This window comes from Prinia subflava, chromosome 7 (assembly GCF_021018805.1).
Source record: "Prinia subflava isolate CZ2003 ecotype Zambia chromosome 7, Cam_Psub_1.2, whole genome shotgun sequence".
NCBI lineage: Eukaryota > Metazoa > Chordata > Aves > Passeriformes > Cisticolidae > Prinia > Prinia subflava.
The window spans coordinates 8,605,022-8,622,826 of NC_086253.1; the positions used below are offsets into that span (position 1 = coordinate 8,605,022).

A 17,805-nucleotide genomic window follows, 5' to 3' on the forward strand; every position below is an offset into this window, starting at 1 on the left:
GTGATGAGTTACTTGTTTCTGAGAGGAGGGAATATTTAAGAAGAGCATCACCTGTCAGTTCCTCTCCAGAAAGCTAATATTTAATGTTACATTTTTGGAAAAACGTGAACTGCCTCTTTGGTGTGAAAAAGGAGAAATTGGGACATATTCTTGATACTGTTTCTAGTAAAGTTATCTACCAGTGAAATGTCAGATTCCAGTGGCAGGAAAAAGTAATGAGCTGAAAAGGAAATGGAGCTGCTCTTCCTGGGCTGCTTTTCTTCTAAGTCTTGATTTCTTTTGAGACAACAGAGGCTGATGATACCTTGAGAGCAGTACAAGTTTCTGAAGTGTGGATTTTTCATGGTTGGTGCAATTGTGAAATTTTCATGAGGAATGTCAGCCTCACACATTTACAGAGTACTTGAGTGTGGATAATCCAGACCAGCCTTCCTGGTCAAAGCAAGATCATCTAGAGAGAGTTGGTTAGCACAGTGTCCAGTTGAGTTTTGAGTACCACCATGAGTGGAGGCTCTAGAACTGCAGTTTATCAGCTGATCAACTCTTACCACTACTTCCTACACCTTTGGTTTTTTCCATATGCTTGGAAAGTTGTGGAAAATATTAATCCAGTTCTATTTTTTCTTTTTATACTAAGGTGATTGTCTAGTAATGATCAAATGCTGTCAAGGTTTGTATCAGTATTTTGCTTGTTGTCACTGAGAGTGGACATTAAATCTCTGTATGGTACAAAATATCTCAGTTTTTAGGATATTCTTTTAAGTGAGATAAAGATTCTTCACTAGTGCTTTTGCTTCACTATGAGGCTTTCCTATTGGTACTGGAAAAAAAATCTGTGGATGCTCTGAAAATATGAATTGATGTAAGCAAAATGAAATAGTACTACTGATTACTAAGATTTTGTCTGATGAGTAGATGGAAGTTTTTAATGGGTTTTGTTGGGGTTTTTTATAGGCTGACCAAGGTGCAAATGCTTGTGAATGTCACGTTTGCAAACAAGAAGCCTCAGGACTCACAGTCTCTGCACTTGCAACTGGACGCCTGCCTGCTGGGCACCAGTTTATGAACCCTGAAAAACCTGCACATCCTGCACTTCATCTTTATCCTCACATCCATGGACATATACCATTGCATACAATTCCTCATCTGCCTCGCCCACTTATCCATCCCACCTTGTACACTGCTTCTCCCTTCACACACAATAAGGTAAGCCTGACCAAGGAGATGGATGCATCCCCATCCCAGGAAATATTCTTTACAGCTGTATAAACCAGCATGACTGAGTATCAGTGAAACAGTGAAAAGTTGTTTTAAATCGTGGTTTGGTTATAATATTCCTTTTGCAAAGAATGGTGAGGGGCAAGGGAGTAAGACATTCAGAACTGCTGGAAGATCAGTACAGAATGGCTGAGGGTATTTTTTTGTCAGGAAGACTGTGGTTAGAAAACACGTTGAGTCAAATGAGTCTTGCGTGGTGGAAGTGGTGATGGGACTTCAGTCAGTGTAAGAGAACTAATTAAACCTTCATTTCATATATATCAGAAAATTTAGTTTTGTATTTTGGCAATAATATTCTGAGTTTTGTAGTTAAATTTTTTGTGAATTCTTCTCTTTTTTTTGGTTGGGGTTTGTTGGGATTTTTGAGAAAACAGAGACATAGGAGTCTTACTCCACCAAGATGACTCTTACTTGCTGTTTTTGTCCTTCTTAACATCCACTTTGGGTTTTCCTGCCTTGGGTGTCCCTTCCTTACCTCTGTTCTGTAGCTGCAATGTGCCATCAGCAACCCATTGATGTTCTTTTGAAACCATGTTAAGTGTTTCTTTGCACCCATGTATATGAATTTTCTTTAATGCAGGTTATTCCAGTCCCTCCCATGTTCACCATTAGGCAGATAATGAAAATCCTTCTTTATAAAAAAGAGAGAGTAGGTATATAAGTAGTTTGGTCTAATGAGTTTCATGTCTGAAATGACATTGGACTCAACTGGTATTTTTAATATCGATATCTACTTCTGCATAGCTTTGAATTTGCATCAAATCTAGTATAAAAAGAGAACAAACCTGCTTTTCCTTGGCCTTTTTAAAGAAGCAGTAATTGAATATAATGTTGATGTTGCATGAGGCCTCTGGGAGAAAAGTAATTTTGAAATGTGTATAAACAATTTCTTGGTGGTTGTGATTTCTGAAGGTTTTCAAGAAGAATTGGGGTGAGCCCGAACAACTTGTCTCTATAAAATGAGAAAAAGTGTGTACTTCCTTTTTTCCCCCTAGTTGGTTCTTAAAAGGAAAGGATGTATTCCTTGCCTGTTAATTTTAAGTTAGGAAGCACTTAATACTTAAAAATGAAAAAAAAAAAGGAAAATAATGAACTTTTGATTTATGTATTTTATTTCTTTTCCTCGTGCCCTTATTTTCAATGCTGAAGTGTTTGTAATCCCCTTTTTCACAATTGTCTTCCGTGGTAATGATTGTCACGTCAGAGAAGATTGGTTTGTTTAGGCAGCTCGTGCTTTGAAATTCCTAGCAAGTTCTAAATTCATACAAATCCTAGTTTTAATTATATCTTAACATAACTATTTTTTGAGATTTTGATATTTTATGTTCATCTCTTAGTTGATTCTAAAAGCAATGCTTTTTGAGTGCAAAATATATACATGTACATACAATCTGTGTAATAGATGCATTAATTACCAGCAAATCAGTCTTTTTATCATTCTGGGAAATACTGTCTCTTATGCTTTCGATAATGCTTTTCCCAATTAAAACACTATGATTTGAATATTGCTGTTGGAGTGACTGTGTAAGCAAACAGAATATTAATGGGGAAAAAACTCTTTGTTTTTATTGTAGGCATTACCACCAGCTCCAGTTCAGAATCATACAAACAAGCATCAAGTATTCAATGCATCTCTCCAAGATCATATTTATCCAAGCTGTTTTGGGAGCACTCCAGATTGGAATAGCTCTAAATTTATAAGTCTTTGGGGTTCAGAGGTGATGAATGACAAGAACTGGAATCCTGCTACATTTTTGCCTGACACAATTCCTGGTGAGGGTTTGTTACTACTTCACACTGACTAGTTAAAAGCCTTATGTTTTATGTTTCTTTTCAGGAGTGGTGGGTTTTATCACCGTGGTTTTATAAAATGGGATTCTGGCAGATTTGCTGCCACTTCTACTCCAGTTGGTCTGAAAATTGAAATATAAATTCTTACATACTGGGGAAAAGATGCCAAAGGCAAACAAATAACGTGCTGGTTTTCACCTATGATCATTGTAGAGTTATGTTTGTCTTCAGAAGTTTAGTATTGTAAAGAAACAGTAAGTAAAGGGAAACTTAAGTAACTTCTAGACTTCTCCACAAAAGCCTGCCTTATTTCTACAGGGTAGTAAGAGCACTAGTGATGAGGCACTCTGTCCTACTTCTTATACTGCACACAGATAACTGCATTGTCATTCAGAAAGACAGAGGCATAAATCAAGAAAAGGATTAATTTAAGCCAGGAAGCATTTGGAAATCCTAGTGGTTAAAGTGAAAGAAAATGAAAGGAAATTTAGAGAGAGAGACAGCTTTCCATTCACATCCTAGCAAAAAAAAGCCTTTTTTATTTTATTTGACTTGTATAAAAAAGGAGGCTTGGGGGTTTTGTGTGTTGGCTTTCTTTTTCAGACTCATCTGCTGCTAAGTTGTTCAAGCTACTACAGTGATACTTAAAAAGAAAGGCATTTAAAACCTCCAGAAAACCTCCCCAGTAGGACAGCTCATCCATTTACAAATGTAGTTGTGGGTAGCTGTTCCCAGAGATGGTTGGTGGCAGACTCATCTGGAAGGTCTATCACAAAGGTGTTTCTGTTAACTGGAATTTCAAACAAATAAATAAATAAATGGTTTATAATTTTGTATTGATAAAAGGATATGTTGTTCCATCTTATAATTTTTTGTGGCCAACCTGGATTTCAGATAGCAGAGATTATATATTTAGCATGTAAAATGTTGTCCAATTAAAATTTTTGAATTATAAATGGATTAAGATATCTGTAGCACATTTGCTACTTGTTAACACATTTAATAACGTTCTTAGAATTCGATCTTTAGGGTTTATGATTCTGCTCTGAGACATCCCAGCACTTTTTGTTCCAGCTACATTATTTGGGAGGATAGAGGGGGGAAAGGAGGATTCCCTTCACTAATCCTACGTTAACAATCTGTTTGTTCTATGTCTGCATCTGAATTATTGAATGTGTAATTCTAAATCCTATAAAGACACTTCAGTAATTATGTGATTCTTAATTACTCTGTGTGTTTCAATTGAAGGGAGTGATATATTAGCACCGGCACTCTCAGAAATAAGACCCGAAGCACTTCCTACCACATCTAGCAATGAAACAACAGCAGTTACTGACAGCAAAGAGAAAAAAAATGCTGCAAAGAAGAAATGTCTGTACAATTTCCAGGATGCCTTTATGGAAGCTAATAAAGTTGTCATGGCAACCTCTTCTGCCACTTCTTCTGTCTCCTGCACAGCAACTACAGTGCAGTCAAGCAGCAACCAGTTCAAAGTATCATCCAAGAGACCTTCATCGATAGGTAAGGATTTGTAACTCACTTATAGCTTCAGTAACTGCCTCAAGTACATTGAGCTAACCATAAGGTTTTATATAACTGTTTAATTTAGTAATATTGATTTTTGTTAATTACTGTTATTAGTCTTGAGTTAGTCTCTATACTTCTGGATGGAAGATCTTTGTAAAAGACCTTGATGTTAGGGTTTGAAATTGGTAATAGAAATGTGTTGGAAGTACTGCTGATTTTTATAGAAGCTGAGAATATACAGTACTTTATATGATTTTATGGATAGTTTATGGGGACTTACTAATTATTCTTTAACTGTTTTCTTTTTTCCCCCAATTTAGGTGAAGTGTTCCACAATATTAATAAAGAGGACCATAGACATTCTGCGCCAGTTGCACCACGAAATAGTCCTACCAGTTTAGCATCCCTTCCTTCCCTGTCTCCTGCTGCATTGTCTCCAGCCTCCACACCACATCTTCCAAATCTTTCTGCTCCTTCTTTCCCCAAAACTGCTGCAACAGCCCCTGGATTTGTGGATCCTCATTCAGGTCTTTGTCCCACTACAGTTGCACCTCCTACTTCAACCACAGACAGCTCTGTAAGTGCCCCACCAAGTGTCTGCAGGTAAGTTTGTTGTTATTCTTGCCATTCTTTGTTACAATAGAAAGGAAATGAAAATATAGATACCTCTACTCCTTTGCCACTCATTGTAGTGTGAAAGCTGTGTTTGTGTTCAGCAAGTGAAATGAACTGCAGATACTTAGGATGTAACTTGGTGTGAGACTTCAAATACAATTTCCATTGTGGAGTTCAGTTACTGAATTTAGAGGCTTAAAAACAAATGTTTGCTCACTTTTAGAAATGTTACCTGGGATATACAAGTCAAACTGTTCTTTCTTACTCTAATTGCTGGTTAATGATTGCTGCTGCTGAGACACAAATCTCTTATATAACATGACTGTTTTCTGTCGTTTTGGCATTATATGGCAAGCAGGAATGGAAAGCTTACTCTATAATTTAGCTCAAAATATAAAGAGGTCATACATGGTCTTGAAACCTGCCACAGAGTGACACGTTTTCCCGACTACACTTCAGACTTCTTAGATATCAATCCTGCCATTTATACAGTGATTTTAGCGTGTATCTGCTTCTTGAAGAGATGTGCTACTATTTCCCCTTCAAAATCAATTCTTAGGTTTTAGCTGATCTTGGATTTTTTTATTTAAGTCAAGAGCTTGAAAATCTGTCTAGAACCAGGAGATTTGCAACTGCATTTGAAACTTTCTTGATGCCACAAGTGGTGAGATGGGCAGCAGTTTAAAATCTATTCAATTTTAAAAAGCTAGAGTCACTACTTCTAAAATACTTTACCTATTTAAAGCCAGGAAGAACAGTTCCAAAACTCTCTAGGCTGCTTGTTCAGGGAATCACTAAATTGGGTTTTTTAGATCACTTTCCTGTGTATCATTTTATCCTTCTGCTTGGTTTATTTGCAAGGATGAAGGCTTTAGGATTTGGTCCATCACTGGTGGCTGATATCCCAGTTTGAGAACCATTGTTCCTAGTAGAGGCAGGAACATGTATACGTTTTTTTTAAAAACCCATTATTATTATTATTATCATTATTAAACATTATCTACCTTATTTATTATCATTAGGGTTTTATAAGCTTTTTTTTTTTATTTAACCTAGTGATCCTGATTGTGAGGGCCATCGCTGTGAGAACAGTAACACATATGATCATCAGCAGTATGATGGAGAAGAGAGCCAGGATGAAGATAGCTGTTCAGAGCATAGCTCCAGTACCTCAACTTCCACAAATCAGAAGGAAGGAAAATACTGTGACTGCTGTTACTGTGAGTTCTTCGGCCATGGAGGAGTAAGTTTTTGTATTTTAAATCACTTTTGTTTGGTTTTTTGTCACTTATTCATTATCGCTTGCTTGTGATTATCAGACTGCATCTTAGGGGATGGCATTGGAACTTGCTGAAGAAGTTGGGAAAACAGTTAAAAAGTAATTTCCCTCTTTGAAATGAAGGATTGAAATAAACCTTTCTAGTTCAAAGCATTTAAGAGCAATAAAAATGACTAGAAGATTTAGGAAGCAACTGACTTGGATAATAGATGCCGTGTTTGACTGAAACTGCAAACAGAGGCATTGAGCCATTTAAACAACTTCACAAAATTCATTCGCTCCTCTGTAGTGCTGTAGTTACAATTAATGTGATGAGGTTGGGTAAACGTATGCTTTATATAGGGTATTAAATCTTTATGTAGTTTAAATCTTTATGGCAATTTATGAGCTAGTCTGCCATCTGTAAAAATAGCAATCCTCAAAGTATTCACTTTAATATATTTTTAAAAAAGGGATAAAAAGAGACAAAAAACTCTAGATTCTTAGCCACAATAGAACACAATAATTTTTTCTTAACTTGTAAATCTATGTATAGCTTGTTTTCATAACCAGTTCACTGGTACAATTTGAGTCACTGGCGTTTTTCCTATTTGAAGTAAAAAATCACTTCATTTGCTATGTATTTGATCAGGACAGTTTCATCTTAGTTCTTTGAGTGATATAAAAGCCCTTGTCCTATGGCTTAAAGGGGCCAGGGAGGGGATCCCATCTTTTCCTTGCATGTTCCAACACGTTCCCACCATGTCCATGCTGGGTTTGTGTTGTACTGTGCAGTTACCTGACTGCACAGTAAGTTACTCATTTTGCTGAAGTGGCAGAATGTGACAGGAATTTTAGGTTAATGGGCTTTGTTTTGCTGGTTTAGCAAGCTGAACTGGTGTAGCTGTGAACAGATGGGCACCAGGTCTGGTCCAGGAGCAGAGAGGGTAAGGCATCAGGAGAGGAGAAGCAGTGAGGAGTTGAGAGGCAGGAGCAGCAGCTGGGATACAAATATGGAACATGATGCAAGGATTCCACTTGCAGCAGTGTTGAGTTATTGATGGGACTGCTGGAGGGTGTGCTGGCATGCTTCAGTGCTGGATAATCAGCCCTTCACAGGTACAGCCCAGAGGCCTGTGTAGCCCAACCTCTGAAACAGATTTCATAGGAAATAAAAACAGAACAAACGTCTGCTCCTTGGAAATTTTCAAATACAGCATACCAATCACGGGAGAATAAGGAAATAAAAGTCACAGCATTTTTTTCTTGCTTTTAGAGGTTATTTCTTGTCTTCCCACTCTTGCCATCCTCCTCAAGATCAGCTGTTGTTTCAGTAGGAAAATGTAATTCAGAAGCCAGCACCAAGTCTGGCAGGTTTGTTGCCTGTTAAATACACTTTGGGTTCACATACAAACAATGAGTTTGATAGTCAGCTTTGGACCTCGTGTCTAATTTGAAGGGAGAGTATTTTGAAATTTCAAAAGCATTAATTCAGTGAAATTTTTCCATGTAGTCACTAAATTTTTGTTACGTGTCCTTCAGCCTCCAGCTGCACCAACCAGTAGAAATTATGCAGAGATGCGAGAAAAGCTTCGTTTACGTTTAACGAAAAGGAAAGAGGAACAGCCGAAGAAACCGGATCAGATCTCTGAAAGGGAAAGTGTTGTTGACCATCGAAAGGTGGAAGACTTGCTACAATTTATAAACAGCTCTGAAACCAAACCAGTAAGCAGTTCTCGTGCAGCCAAGCGAGCCAGGCATAAGCAAAGAAAGGTGAGACATAAAAGTATGTTTGTGCAGACCTCACATTTTTGAATCTGTGCACCCCCTACACTGTATACTGATTTATCCTAATGCTGTAATTGTTTTCTGTGTAGTTTGTGGTACACTGCCAGTTTGTTTTTACACAACTGGCTTACTCGTTCTGGTGGTACCTGAAGAGTTACGTACTAGACTGGGAGGATTCCTCAAAAGGCCATTGTCATGTGTTTTGGTGCAAGTCAGCTTTATATTGGAATTTCCCACATTTCAGAAGGTTATTTCTGTTACTAGTTTTATTGTTTTGTAGGATTGACATTTAAAAGCAGGGAAAGTTAGAAAGTCAGTGTTTCTGTACTGGGATAATGTTTTCGATGAAATATCTCTGTAGGAAGCCAGGAGACATAAGTCAGTGCTTTTGTGAGAGAGGAAGAGTTGTGATTTGGTATTTTTAGAATAATTGCACTGAGCACCTTGCTGTCCTGATTGACAGAGGTTAAGTGCTGTGCCACGTGATGACACAAAGGGTCATCCCATGCTGGAGTGGCAAGCTGCAGAGAGGGGACGGGGAAGAGAAAATTACAGGTTGCTTTCAAATGAAAATTGGCAAAAAAGATTTCTAAAAAGTTCCAATGTATAACAGTGAAATTATTTTTTGGAAGCAGTATTTTCTGAGGATAATATAGAGGAAATACCAAAGAGGAATAGCAGAGGAAATACCCTTTTTCTTTTAAGTTGGAACAGGCAGGAAGCCTTTCCTAGAGCAATTCAAGTATCAGCCCTAAGTGTAAAGTTCAAGGCACAATGTGTTTGGTTGCTGAATGTTTTTGATTTCTGGTAAGTGTGCTATGTGATCACACTGTAAATATCTTCTTGTTTGTGGGTTTTCTTCTGTCACTACTTCTGTATTCTCTAAATGCTTCCTTGGGTTTGGAAGACCTAATGTTCACCACTTAAATTCTTTATGTTCATGTTGTAGCACTATTCAGCATCTTGAGGGTTTAGTGGATTATTTATAAATAAGATTAACTTCGTGAAATTTGCAATGCAAAATTCACTTTAGTCTTACAGTGCAGTTTGAGCTGTAAGTGGAAAATTCCCATAGGGTCATTCTCATGAGTCGTTTTTATTTTTTGAATGACTTCTGTAACTGTGAAAAAGTAATGCCGTACAGGGGCCTCCAGATGTGCAAGAAAATAAATGGTCATGATGGTTCTCATTGTATGACTTTGTTTCATTTTGCTAATGATACAAGAAGAATGCTGCACAGCAAAGTTCTAGGCATTGGCAGTAATGGCTGGCAAAACCCCTTAGTCTTTGTTTTTGTTAAGGAACTAATGGCTGACAATTGAAAACTGCCATCCTTAGAATTTTGACAACTTCCAATGTAACTATTACTTGCTTAGTGTTTTGGTACAGAACATTTTTAATGATTTTTCTTGCTAACATCCCTGATCTCTGAAACAGAGCAACTCTGCCATAGCAAGAGACCAGGTAAATGATACTTAATGCAAACTTGAGTTACCTGAGAAATACGTGCAGTCTTGGAGAAGGAAGCTGAGTGCTTTGTGGCTGTAGAGAGCTTTGACATGAAATTAGGCTTAGTAGTAGGGAAGATCAACTTTGGTTGGTGTTAACAATGGTCAAATGCATTACACAAACATAGAAAATGTGAATAGAGAAAGGATTGTAATGTGTTTAAAAGGGCAGCCTTTGTATACTTATTTGCTTGCTCTGCAGACTTACAGATTAGGTATGTTCATATGTTCACATCCTAGGATTTATAATGTTCATAAAGAAAAGTAGTCATAATCCCTAAAACTCTTAATTTCCAAAATATTTGTCACTTTCAATAAACCTATTGTTACTTTGCAGCTTGAAGAGAAAGCTCGACTGGAAGCTGAAGCCAGGGAGAGGGAGCATCACCAGTTGCTTGAGGAGCAGAGGCGGCGTGAGGAAGAGGAAGAGGAGAGACTGAAACAGGAATTACAACGGCTCCAGGAGCTTCAGCAGTTGCGGGCTGTAAAGAAAAAGAAGAAAGAGAGAACAAGTAAGGACTGTCCAAAGGCAGACCTGCTCACTAGGAACTGCCAGGCAGTGAAGGAACCTGTCCCAAACGCACCTGAAGACATTCAGAATGGTACCCTTGAGCAATCAGACAAGATGGAAACCTCAGCTGGTTCACTGTCAAGACACGTGAACCACACGGAGCAGAGGCCAGTTCTAGAGACGGGCTGTGAACTGTCCAATCCTGTGAACGCCAGAGACTCGAAGCTGCTTTACCAGAAAGAGGGCAGTGTAAAGCAGCATGAGCCCCTCTCTTTTCTGCTTGATATTATGCATCAACATAAAGAAGGAAACGGCAAACAGAAGCTAAAACAGGTGAACAAACAGTGTGTTGAACAAGTGAAAAAGCCTGTTGAATTCCCCAAAGCAGCTGAGGTTCAGACTAAAACCAGAAACCAAATAGAATCCAAAGCAAAAGCAGCAGAGCTCCCAACACTTGCAGAAGCTAAAAAAGATGAGAAGAAATTGAACAATAACAACAAAAAACAGTTAAACCATGTAAAGGAAGAGAAAGCACCCGTAACAAGTGAATCCCCGTCACCAAGTGAACAGCAGCAAAATAATAAGCTAATACTTGCAGATTCTCCTCAACCAAAAGGCAAGAACAAGAAAAACAAGAAGAAAAAAGGGGACAAAGTCAACAATTCCATTGGTAAGTGTGTAAGAAAGTTGAAGAACTCGGATTATTTTCTGTTCTTACCATTTAATTCCAGAAGCCTGACATATTTATCTTCAGGCATTCTTGCCAATGTAAATCAGAGAAACTGAAAAACTGGTGTCAGGAAAACTCAAGTCATTGGAATTACAGTTAAGAGATGGACAGTGTTTTAGTTAAGAAGTGTAGGATGCTTTCAAAAACAAATGAATAAGCTTGTGCTCTAGGTTTTGTAGGGAGTTTTGTCAGTTAGGCTTTTTAGGAGGCTGGCTTTCCTCACTTAAAATAAATATGTTGTTTAATTCAATAGTATGTTGAAATCCATTTTGAATTTCTTTAAAAGCAAGACTGTTTCTTATACAGCATTGAGTACAGTATGAAATTAGTCTACTCTTTAGGCAGGGGAAATAAGGGAATTCTGCCATCAAAGAATGGTCATTCATGCATAAGTATGCAATTTTTTCAGTGGAAATAGTTCCTTTCTTACATTAATTAAATCAACAAGTAAATAAATTAATTCAGAAACTTGTTTACTGTTTATTTGCCAGACTAAAAGTTGTAGTGGAATGTTCATTAGTTGATAAAGCTGAGTGTGTTCTCCATATTAGCTCGTTCTAGTAAACAGATTTTTTTTTATTTCTCAGAAATAATAAAATCATAGAAGATTGAGTTAAGTCAAGCAAGTTGTATTTGAATAATCTTATTTCCAACTCATTTTTTATTTGCCTGAACACATTCAACAGCTGCTCCCAGAGCTGAGAAGCACACTCAGTGCTGGCTTTGTCAGACTGCTGGTCTCAGGCACCTCTTTATTCCTGCACATCCTTGGTCCCTACTGGGACTGCCAGTTGGGATGGCAGTTTTGTGGGATGGAGATGTCTGCTTGGAGCACCTGGTCATTCCCCTGGGATCACCTGGTAGCTGAGTGCTAATGTTGCATAAATTCAGTGTACACCAGTTCTCGCTGCTGTTCTGACTGGTAAACACAGCAAGACAGGAGACCTTCATGCCTTGGCAGTCTCTGCCAGTGTTTCAGAATACTTGGGTTTGTTAAGCTTTGTTACAAAAATGTGAAGCTAATTCTTGGTTGCAGGAAGTGCTAGGGGTTTTTTTAGTGATTTCATGGTTGGATTGGGTCAGCCCACTATCTTGGTTTTTAAATCTGATGCCTAATGTTTCCATTCCATGTCAGTTGAGCAGCAATCAAGTATGGAACTATTTTCTCTAACAACTGAATTCTTGTGCATACTCTGTTTGGTGTGTTTGGGTTTTGGCTCTTTTAATTTGCCAAGAAAAATGTACTCCAGTGATTGGAGCAAGACAGAACTCCAGAACTGGGAGCAGATAGAGAAGACTGGAGACATTTGAAGGAGAAAATATGGTAGAGGGTGTTTACTGTAGGAGAATGCATGTACCTTCCTGCATCTTGTCCTCCCCCCTGCCCCCACCATTTTTTTCCTCCTTCTTAAGTCAACTGAACTTGCAACTTCCAGAAATTAATGTTTAAATGTGGAAAAAATACAGGGACGTGTTTCTGAATTGGTCAAGAAAAAATTATGCTGTTCTCTGTAGATTTGGGACTAGATTTTTACTTTAAGTAGTTCTGACTTGAGAGGTACAAGAAAGATACTGTAATACATGATTTTTCACGTAGTTGTAATATTTTTAAGATAAAGGGTTGATGTACCAAATTAGCAAAGACACAGAAATTGAACTGAGAAAAAAAAACCAAGTGGAACTAGGCTAATTGAGGGAACATGAAAAGAGGGAAACAAAGCCTAGGGGGTTTTATCTGGGTTTTCAAGTGAAGTGTTAAAGCAGTGAATATTAGTGCTTTTGGTGAGATCTCTGTTTCTTCTGGGAGAGTATTTTTACTCCTTGTTATAAGAAGGCTGAAGAAATCTAGGAGTGTTAGGGAAGCCCTGTGTTTGTAGGGCTTGCTGCTTCCTCAGAAGTAAGCTGAATAGCAAATAAATGCAACTTTTAAAACTACCACAAGTGTCTTTACCATGAGTTGTCTATTCTCATAATCTCAGGGATTCTGTAGTCCAGGTGTGTACTTGGTGGTTTTGGTTACTTTCTTTGTCTCACCTGTTTTTTGGAATGTACTGTAAAGCTGCTTCAGAAATGAGACTGGAATGTGTATGAAGAAAATGTTCAAATTGGTTTCTACAGAAATGTGTGGTTTCTGAGGCATTTTTTTAAAGTCCAAAAGAGAACCATATGCTGAGATAGTACAATCTACCAAGAAGCACTATGGTGACTTCTTTGCTACAGCTGAGGCCATACAATTCAAGTCATACATTAATGTGTTAAATATTTGGTTTTGGGTTTTATTAAAATAAATTCTAATGGTTGCTAATGTGACTTAAACTCTTGCAGACGCAAGCCTGATCATCATGTCCCAGAGCGAGTACAGCAACTCTACAACCCAGAAGTTTTAAAGCATTCTTCTTTATAAATACTGTTTTAAAAATGTTTCTAGAGCTAAGTTTTTAGTAGTAAGACCAAGAATTTGAGGCATTAAACAGCTGTCTGATTAATCAAATCCTCTGTATGATTTGGTTACTCTTATGTGTATTCCAGGTTTATAGTATTTTTTGCAGCCCGTGCAATCAGTACATTTACTGTTAAATCATCTCTTCCTTTTTACCAGTGCAACTCCTTCAAGTCTGTGCAGAGACACTAGTATAGGGGTTTTAAGAAGTGTCTTTTTAATTAGAAGTATGTATTAATTCAGCATAAATACGAATAATGAATAGTCTACAAGGTTCAGTCAGTTCTCCAAAGACATCTTTAATGCAGCTTCTTCCTCTCTCCTTCCCCCTTCCCCATGGAATCTAACAGTGTCATCATTTTTCCTTTGTAGATGATGTGTTTCTACCCAAAGACATTGATCTAGACAGTGTGGAAATGGATGAAACAGAACGAGAAGTGGAGTATTTTAAAAGGTAAAGTGTTGTAATCTCTGTGCATAAAGCTGTTGTATCTTCTTTCCATATGTCATGGTTGTAAAACAAGCAAAAACAACACCACACCAAGTCACAAGTTAATAACTAACTCCTGGCAGAAAAGCATGTGTTGTAACACATCAAATCCTGTTACAGCTGGTATTCTGAATACTGTAACAATCATCAAAGCTGTGATCTGTGGACACAGCTTGTAGCTGAACAGCACAGATTAAGAAGTGACTGCTAGAATTGTCTGTGTGTCCCCCAGATTCTCATCAAGGCCTTCAGAATATTCTCAATTACCATTCTTTATAAGCAAAGTTTGTGTGAATATTTCCTTTATTAGCCACACAGGCCAAATAGTGATTAGTGTTTAAAAAAAAAGCAAAGTGATTAGGTTTAAGTTTCCAAACAGATACTTCAGAAAGGTTTGTTAGTTTTGTTTTCCTTGTTTACAGAAGCAGTTAGTTGGGAATTTTAAACTGTACATGAAGTAGAGATGTATAACTGTGGGATAGTGTCTTATGCCAGTAAGGGGAGATGCTTATCCTGGAATCATAGAATGGTTTGCATTGGAAGGAACATTAAAGACCATCTCATCCCAGCCCCCTGCCATGGGCAGGGACACGTTCCACTACAACAAGTTACTTGCTCAAAGCCTCATTCACCCGACCTAGTACAGTGACAGTAAAAGAATAATATAAACCTGTGCTTGTGGAAGTTTTTTCTTCTGTACTTTTTGCTTGATTTTGGGATTTCTGCATCATATTGAGAGTTGAACTTGATAGTCCATGTGGGTCCCTTCCAACTCAGAATATTCTGTGGTATTAGTTACCTCTAAATTCCTCAAATATGAGGAGACAGCTCATGTTTAAATAGTGTAGCATATGTTCTTCCATGATACTGAAATCTCTTCAAATTTGTTCTTCAGTGGTGTCTGGTTGTGTTGGTTCCCCATGAATACATCTAGTGAGCCTTTCGTTATGGTAGCCAAGTCTGTAATGGCACACACAACTCAGTTTCCTGCAGTTAAATAATTTAGGACTCAACAGTAGTGTTTCACAAGCTATTTGTTACAAGAAAGGACTTTCAGTATGCATTTCTTTTCTAAATTTATCTAATTTTCATAGCCTAGATTCCTGGGATATAATGTGTGTATGGGTCTTACAAAGAACTGAGTACACCTGCTGCTTGTTATCACTACAAAATGCACATATCTGATTATTTATGGAGTTACAATGTGTAAGACAATGAAATTGACACATGTACGTGGTCTCTAGTATTAAAAATTATTTTTCTAAGTGGTGCAAATTAAAGGATTTTTTAAAAAATCAAAATGTAGGTTTAACAGGTGAAATATGGCATGTGTTAGATACTGCTAGTGTTGATACAGCATAAGCCTTTGCTATGGAATATTCTTAGCTTCCCTGAAGTTTGCAGTATCTGCAGTAAATAGAGAAGTTCTGTTTATCAGTTATTGACTCCCAATAGGATGGATGAAACAGTGTCTTGCATTTGCACAGGTGCAGTTGGATTTTGGGGATAAATTTGTCAAATGTGATTCCAGCTGCAGAGTTAGCACTTTAAAGCATGTTGGTTTGAAATATGTTCACTAACTGGTGGACTCCACTCCTTTACTGTCATGTTCAGAAGTGTGTGTAACTGTCTAGATTTCATGGATACCTGGTTAGGAAAGGTGTCTGAAAAGCCCTGATAGGTGCTGTCTTTGGGGAGAAAAACAGCTACTTAATACCATTAAGGCACCTTTAGTGCCTAGGTTCTCTACCATTTGATAATTCCCAGCATAATACCTGGAAGGCTAGAAGCATTGCTTGTTTTAGTAACCCTGCATGGCAGCTGAGCTGCACAGGCCAACTGAATTCATATTTTTCACCCATAGTTCATTCATCATCTTTTCTTCCTGCTTTGTAGTGGTATAGTGGATACTTTAATTACACCCTGACATCATGATTAGTATTGTGCACTGCTTCTAACTTTAGCACACAAAGAACAACACAAGTTTGATTGTAACCTTCCACTGTACCTGTTTTATTGTGCTCCTTCTATCTGCCCCCCTTTTTTGGCTTTCAGTTGTTACAGAAGCAGTGTAACCTTTCAGAGAGAGGTTTGCACTGCTTTGATGCAGTCATGCAGCCTTTAGCCTCAACAAGCTACACCCTGCCTTAATAAAGTTCTTCAGCTCAGATTAACAGTCCCTGAAAGGCCTGCATGTGGCAACTTTTTCCAGAGTTATTCCATAAACTGTGGTCAGTGAAAGCAAGTAAGAGGATTTTTGTTCTAGGGGTGTTTTTTCTAGGCATGTGGGCTACTTATCAGCTGTATTATAAAGAGGCTTCCTTTCCCTAGGTCTTTGTCTCCAATGTAGCTTTGCTCTATTGAGAAGCAGCAGTGTTCCATGCCATTGGTGATGCTGCTTTGCACACCATCTACCACCCATTCTTACCCTTTCAAAATTTTTGATGAACACAGCAATGCCATTTCTGTTTCTAATTGACATTTAACTTGCTTCTGTGCTGCTGAATGTGCAGCATTCTTTGCTACCTCCTTCACTTAATCCAGTAGTGTTAAAAGTAACTGATTTATGAGGTATTTGAGTGATGGACAAGTGATTATTTCATGTATGATTTTAAAAGGTTTAGTCTTTCTGAATGAGAGCTTCTCTCCAAAAGAGGGATAGGACATGTGGTTGGATTTTAAGTATATTGGTTTCACTTTATTGCTTTCTTTCTTTTCAGATTCTGCTTGGATTCTGCCAGACAGACAAGGCAGAGACTTTCCATCAACTGGTCCAATTTTAGCTTAAAAAAAACCACCTTTGCTGCACATTGAAATGACACAATACAGGGAGGGAACCCTGCAGGAATCAATGAACGACAACTCCACTTACCTGTCCTGCTGTGCTGAGAGCTTATCTGGTCTTGAGCCAGTGCTGCCTTGCCTTGTCCCCAGTGCTGTGTGGATCTGCACTGAACCCTTTGGCCTGATAATTCTTGCGGACTGAAAAATTGCCACTTTCTACCTGAATTTGTTAGCTTGTGTGCTTGTAGTCTGTGAGTGAGACTTACTTGATTGTAGCTGTATGCCGTTGGAGTTGGAACAATAGCTCTTTTCCATCTCCTTCTGAATGCCTTGGCCTCAGAGACTTAAAATTGCTTAGGCTTGGGTGGAGGCCAAAATACTAGGTTGCATCATCTGCAGTGGCTCCTGTCACTTCTGCATCTAGCTATGTTTTGTCATTCTGACTCCTGACAAAGGAATGGACCTAGTCAGTTGTGCTTTCATCTGCTCCAGAATTCTCCTGACATGACTTCATGAAAAAGAGGCTCTTATGGGACAAGTATTCCCTCAGTTCTTTCACAATCTACTGTTTAAGAGTGTACAAGTTACGCTATTTGTGTTTTGATTTTTTTTTCTTCCTGACTTGTAGCCAGCTTGTGTAAGAATACTTGCAGAATGAGAAAATTTAAAAAAGAACAGTACTCACACTATCAAATCTGTTATAGAGTGTATAATTGTATTAACACTGAAGCCTAACTGGCTACTTTTTTAACATATTGTTAAGTAATATTAAAATCATGTCTTTCTTTTTGAAAGATGGAATACATTAGTATGGCAGATGACTTGTGTCTTGCTTTTTTCTGCATGGGTGGGGAAAGGGAAGAAAGAAACATACAAAACAATTTTGTAAACTGAATTTCAGCTTGTGTCAATATTGGTCAGTGAAGACTTATCAACTTTAACATATTCTCTGTTTGCCAACTCACATGCTAGGAAAAATCATCTGCTAGAGCAGGAAAGATGCCTCCTGATTGCTGGAATTAAGTTTCTGAGAATTACTGTAATGTTTCTATTTCACTGAATAATTTGTGAGAGACAAGGTAATA

At 38.0% G+C, this 17,805-nt stretch overlaps 1 protein-coding gene across 2 annotated transcripts in view; it reads left to right on the forward strand.

Annotated features, from left to right (window-relative positions):
• The window catches only part of FAM193A (family with sequence similarity 193 member A), a 75,743-nt gene extending 58,202 nt beyond the window's left edge, over nucleotides 1-17,541 (forward strand). For both annotated transcript variants that reach the window (XM_063401499.1, XM_063401498.1), the window contains 9 exons: nucleotides 955-1,206; nucleotides 2,853-3,051; nucleotides 4,318-4,590; nucleotides 4,917-5,199; nucleotides 6,268-6,454; nucleotides 8,012-8,242; nucleotides 10,103-10,946; nucleotides 13,819-13,900; nucleotides 16,657-17,541. In XM_063401499.1, the coding sequence (XP_063257569.1) occupies nucleotides 955-1,206; nucleotides 2,853-3,051; nucleotides 4,318-4,590; nucleotides 4,917-5,199; nucleotides 6,268-6,454; nucleotides 8,012-8,242; nucleotides 10,103-10,946; nucleotides 13,819-13,900; nucleotides 16,657-16,750 (2,445 nt within the window). In that variant the 3' untranslated portion in view covers nucleotides 16,751-17,541. The remainder of the gene's footprint in view (nucleotides 1-954; nucleotides 1,207-2,852; nucleotides 3,052-4,317; nucleotides 4,591-4,916; nucleotides 5,200-6,267; nucleotides 6,455-8,011; nucleotides 8,243-10,102; nucleotides 10,947-13,818; nucleotides 13,901-16,656) is intronic.
• Nucleotides 17,542-17,805: the final 264 nt, after the last annotated feature.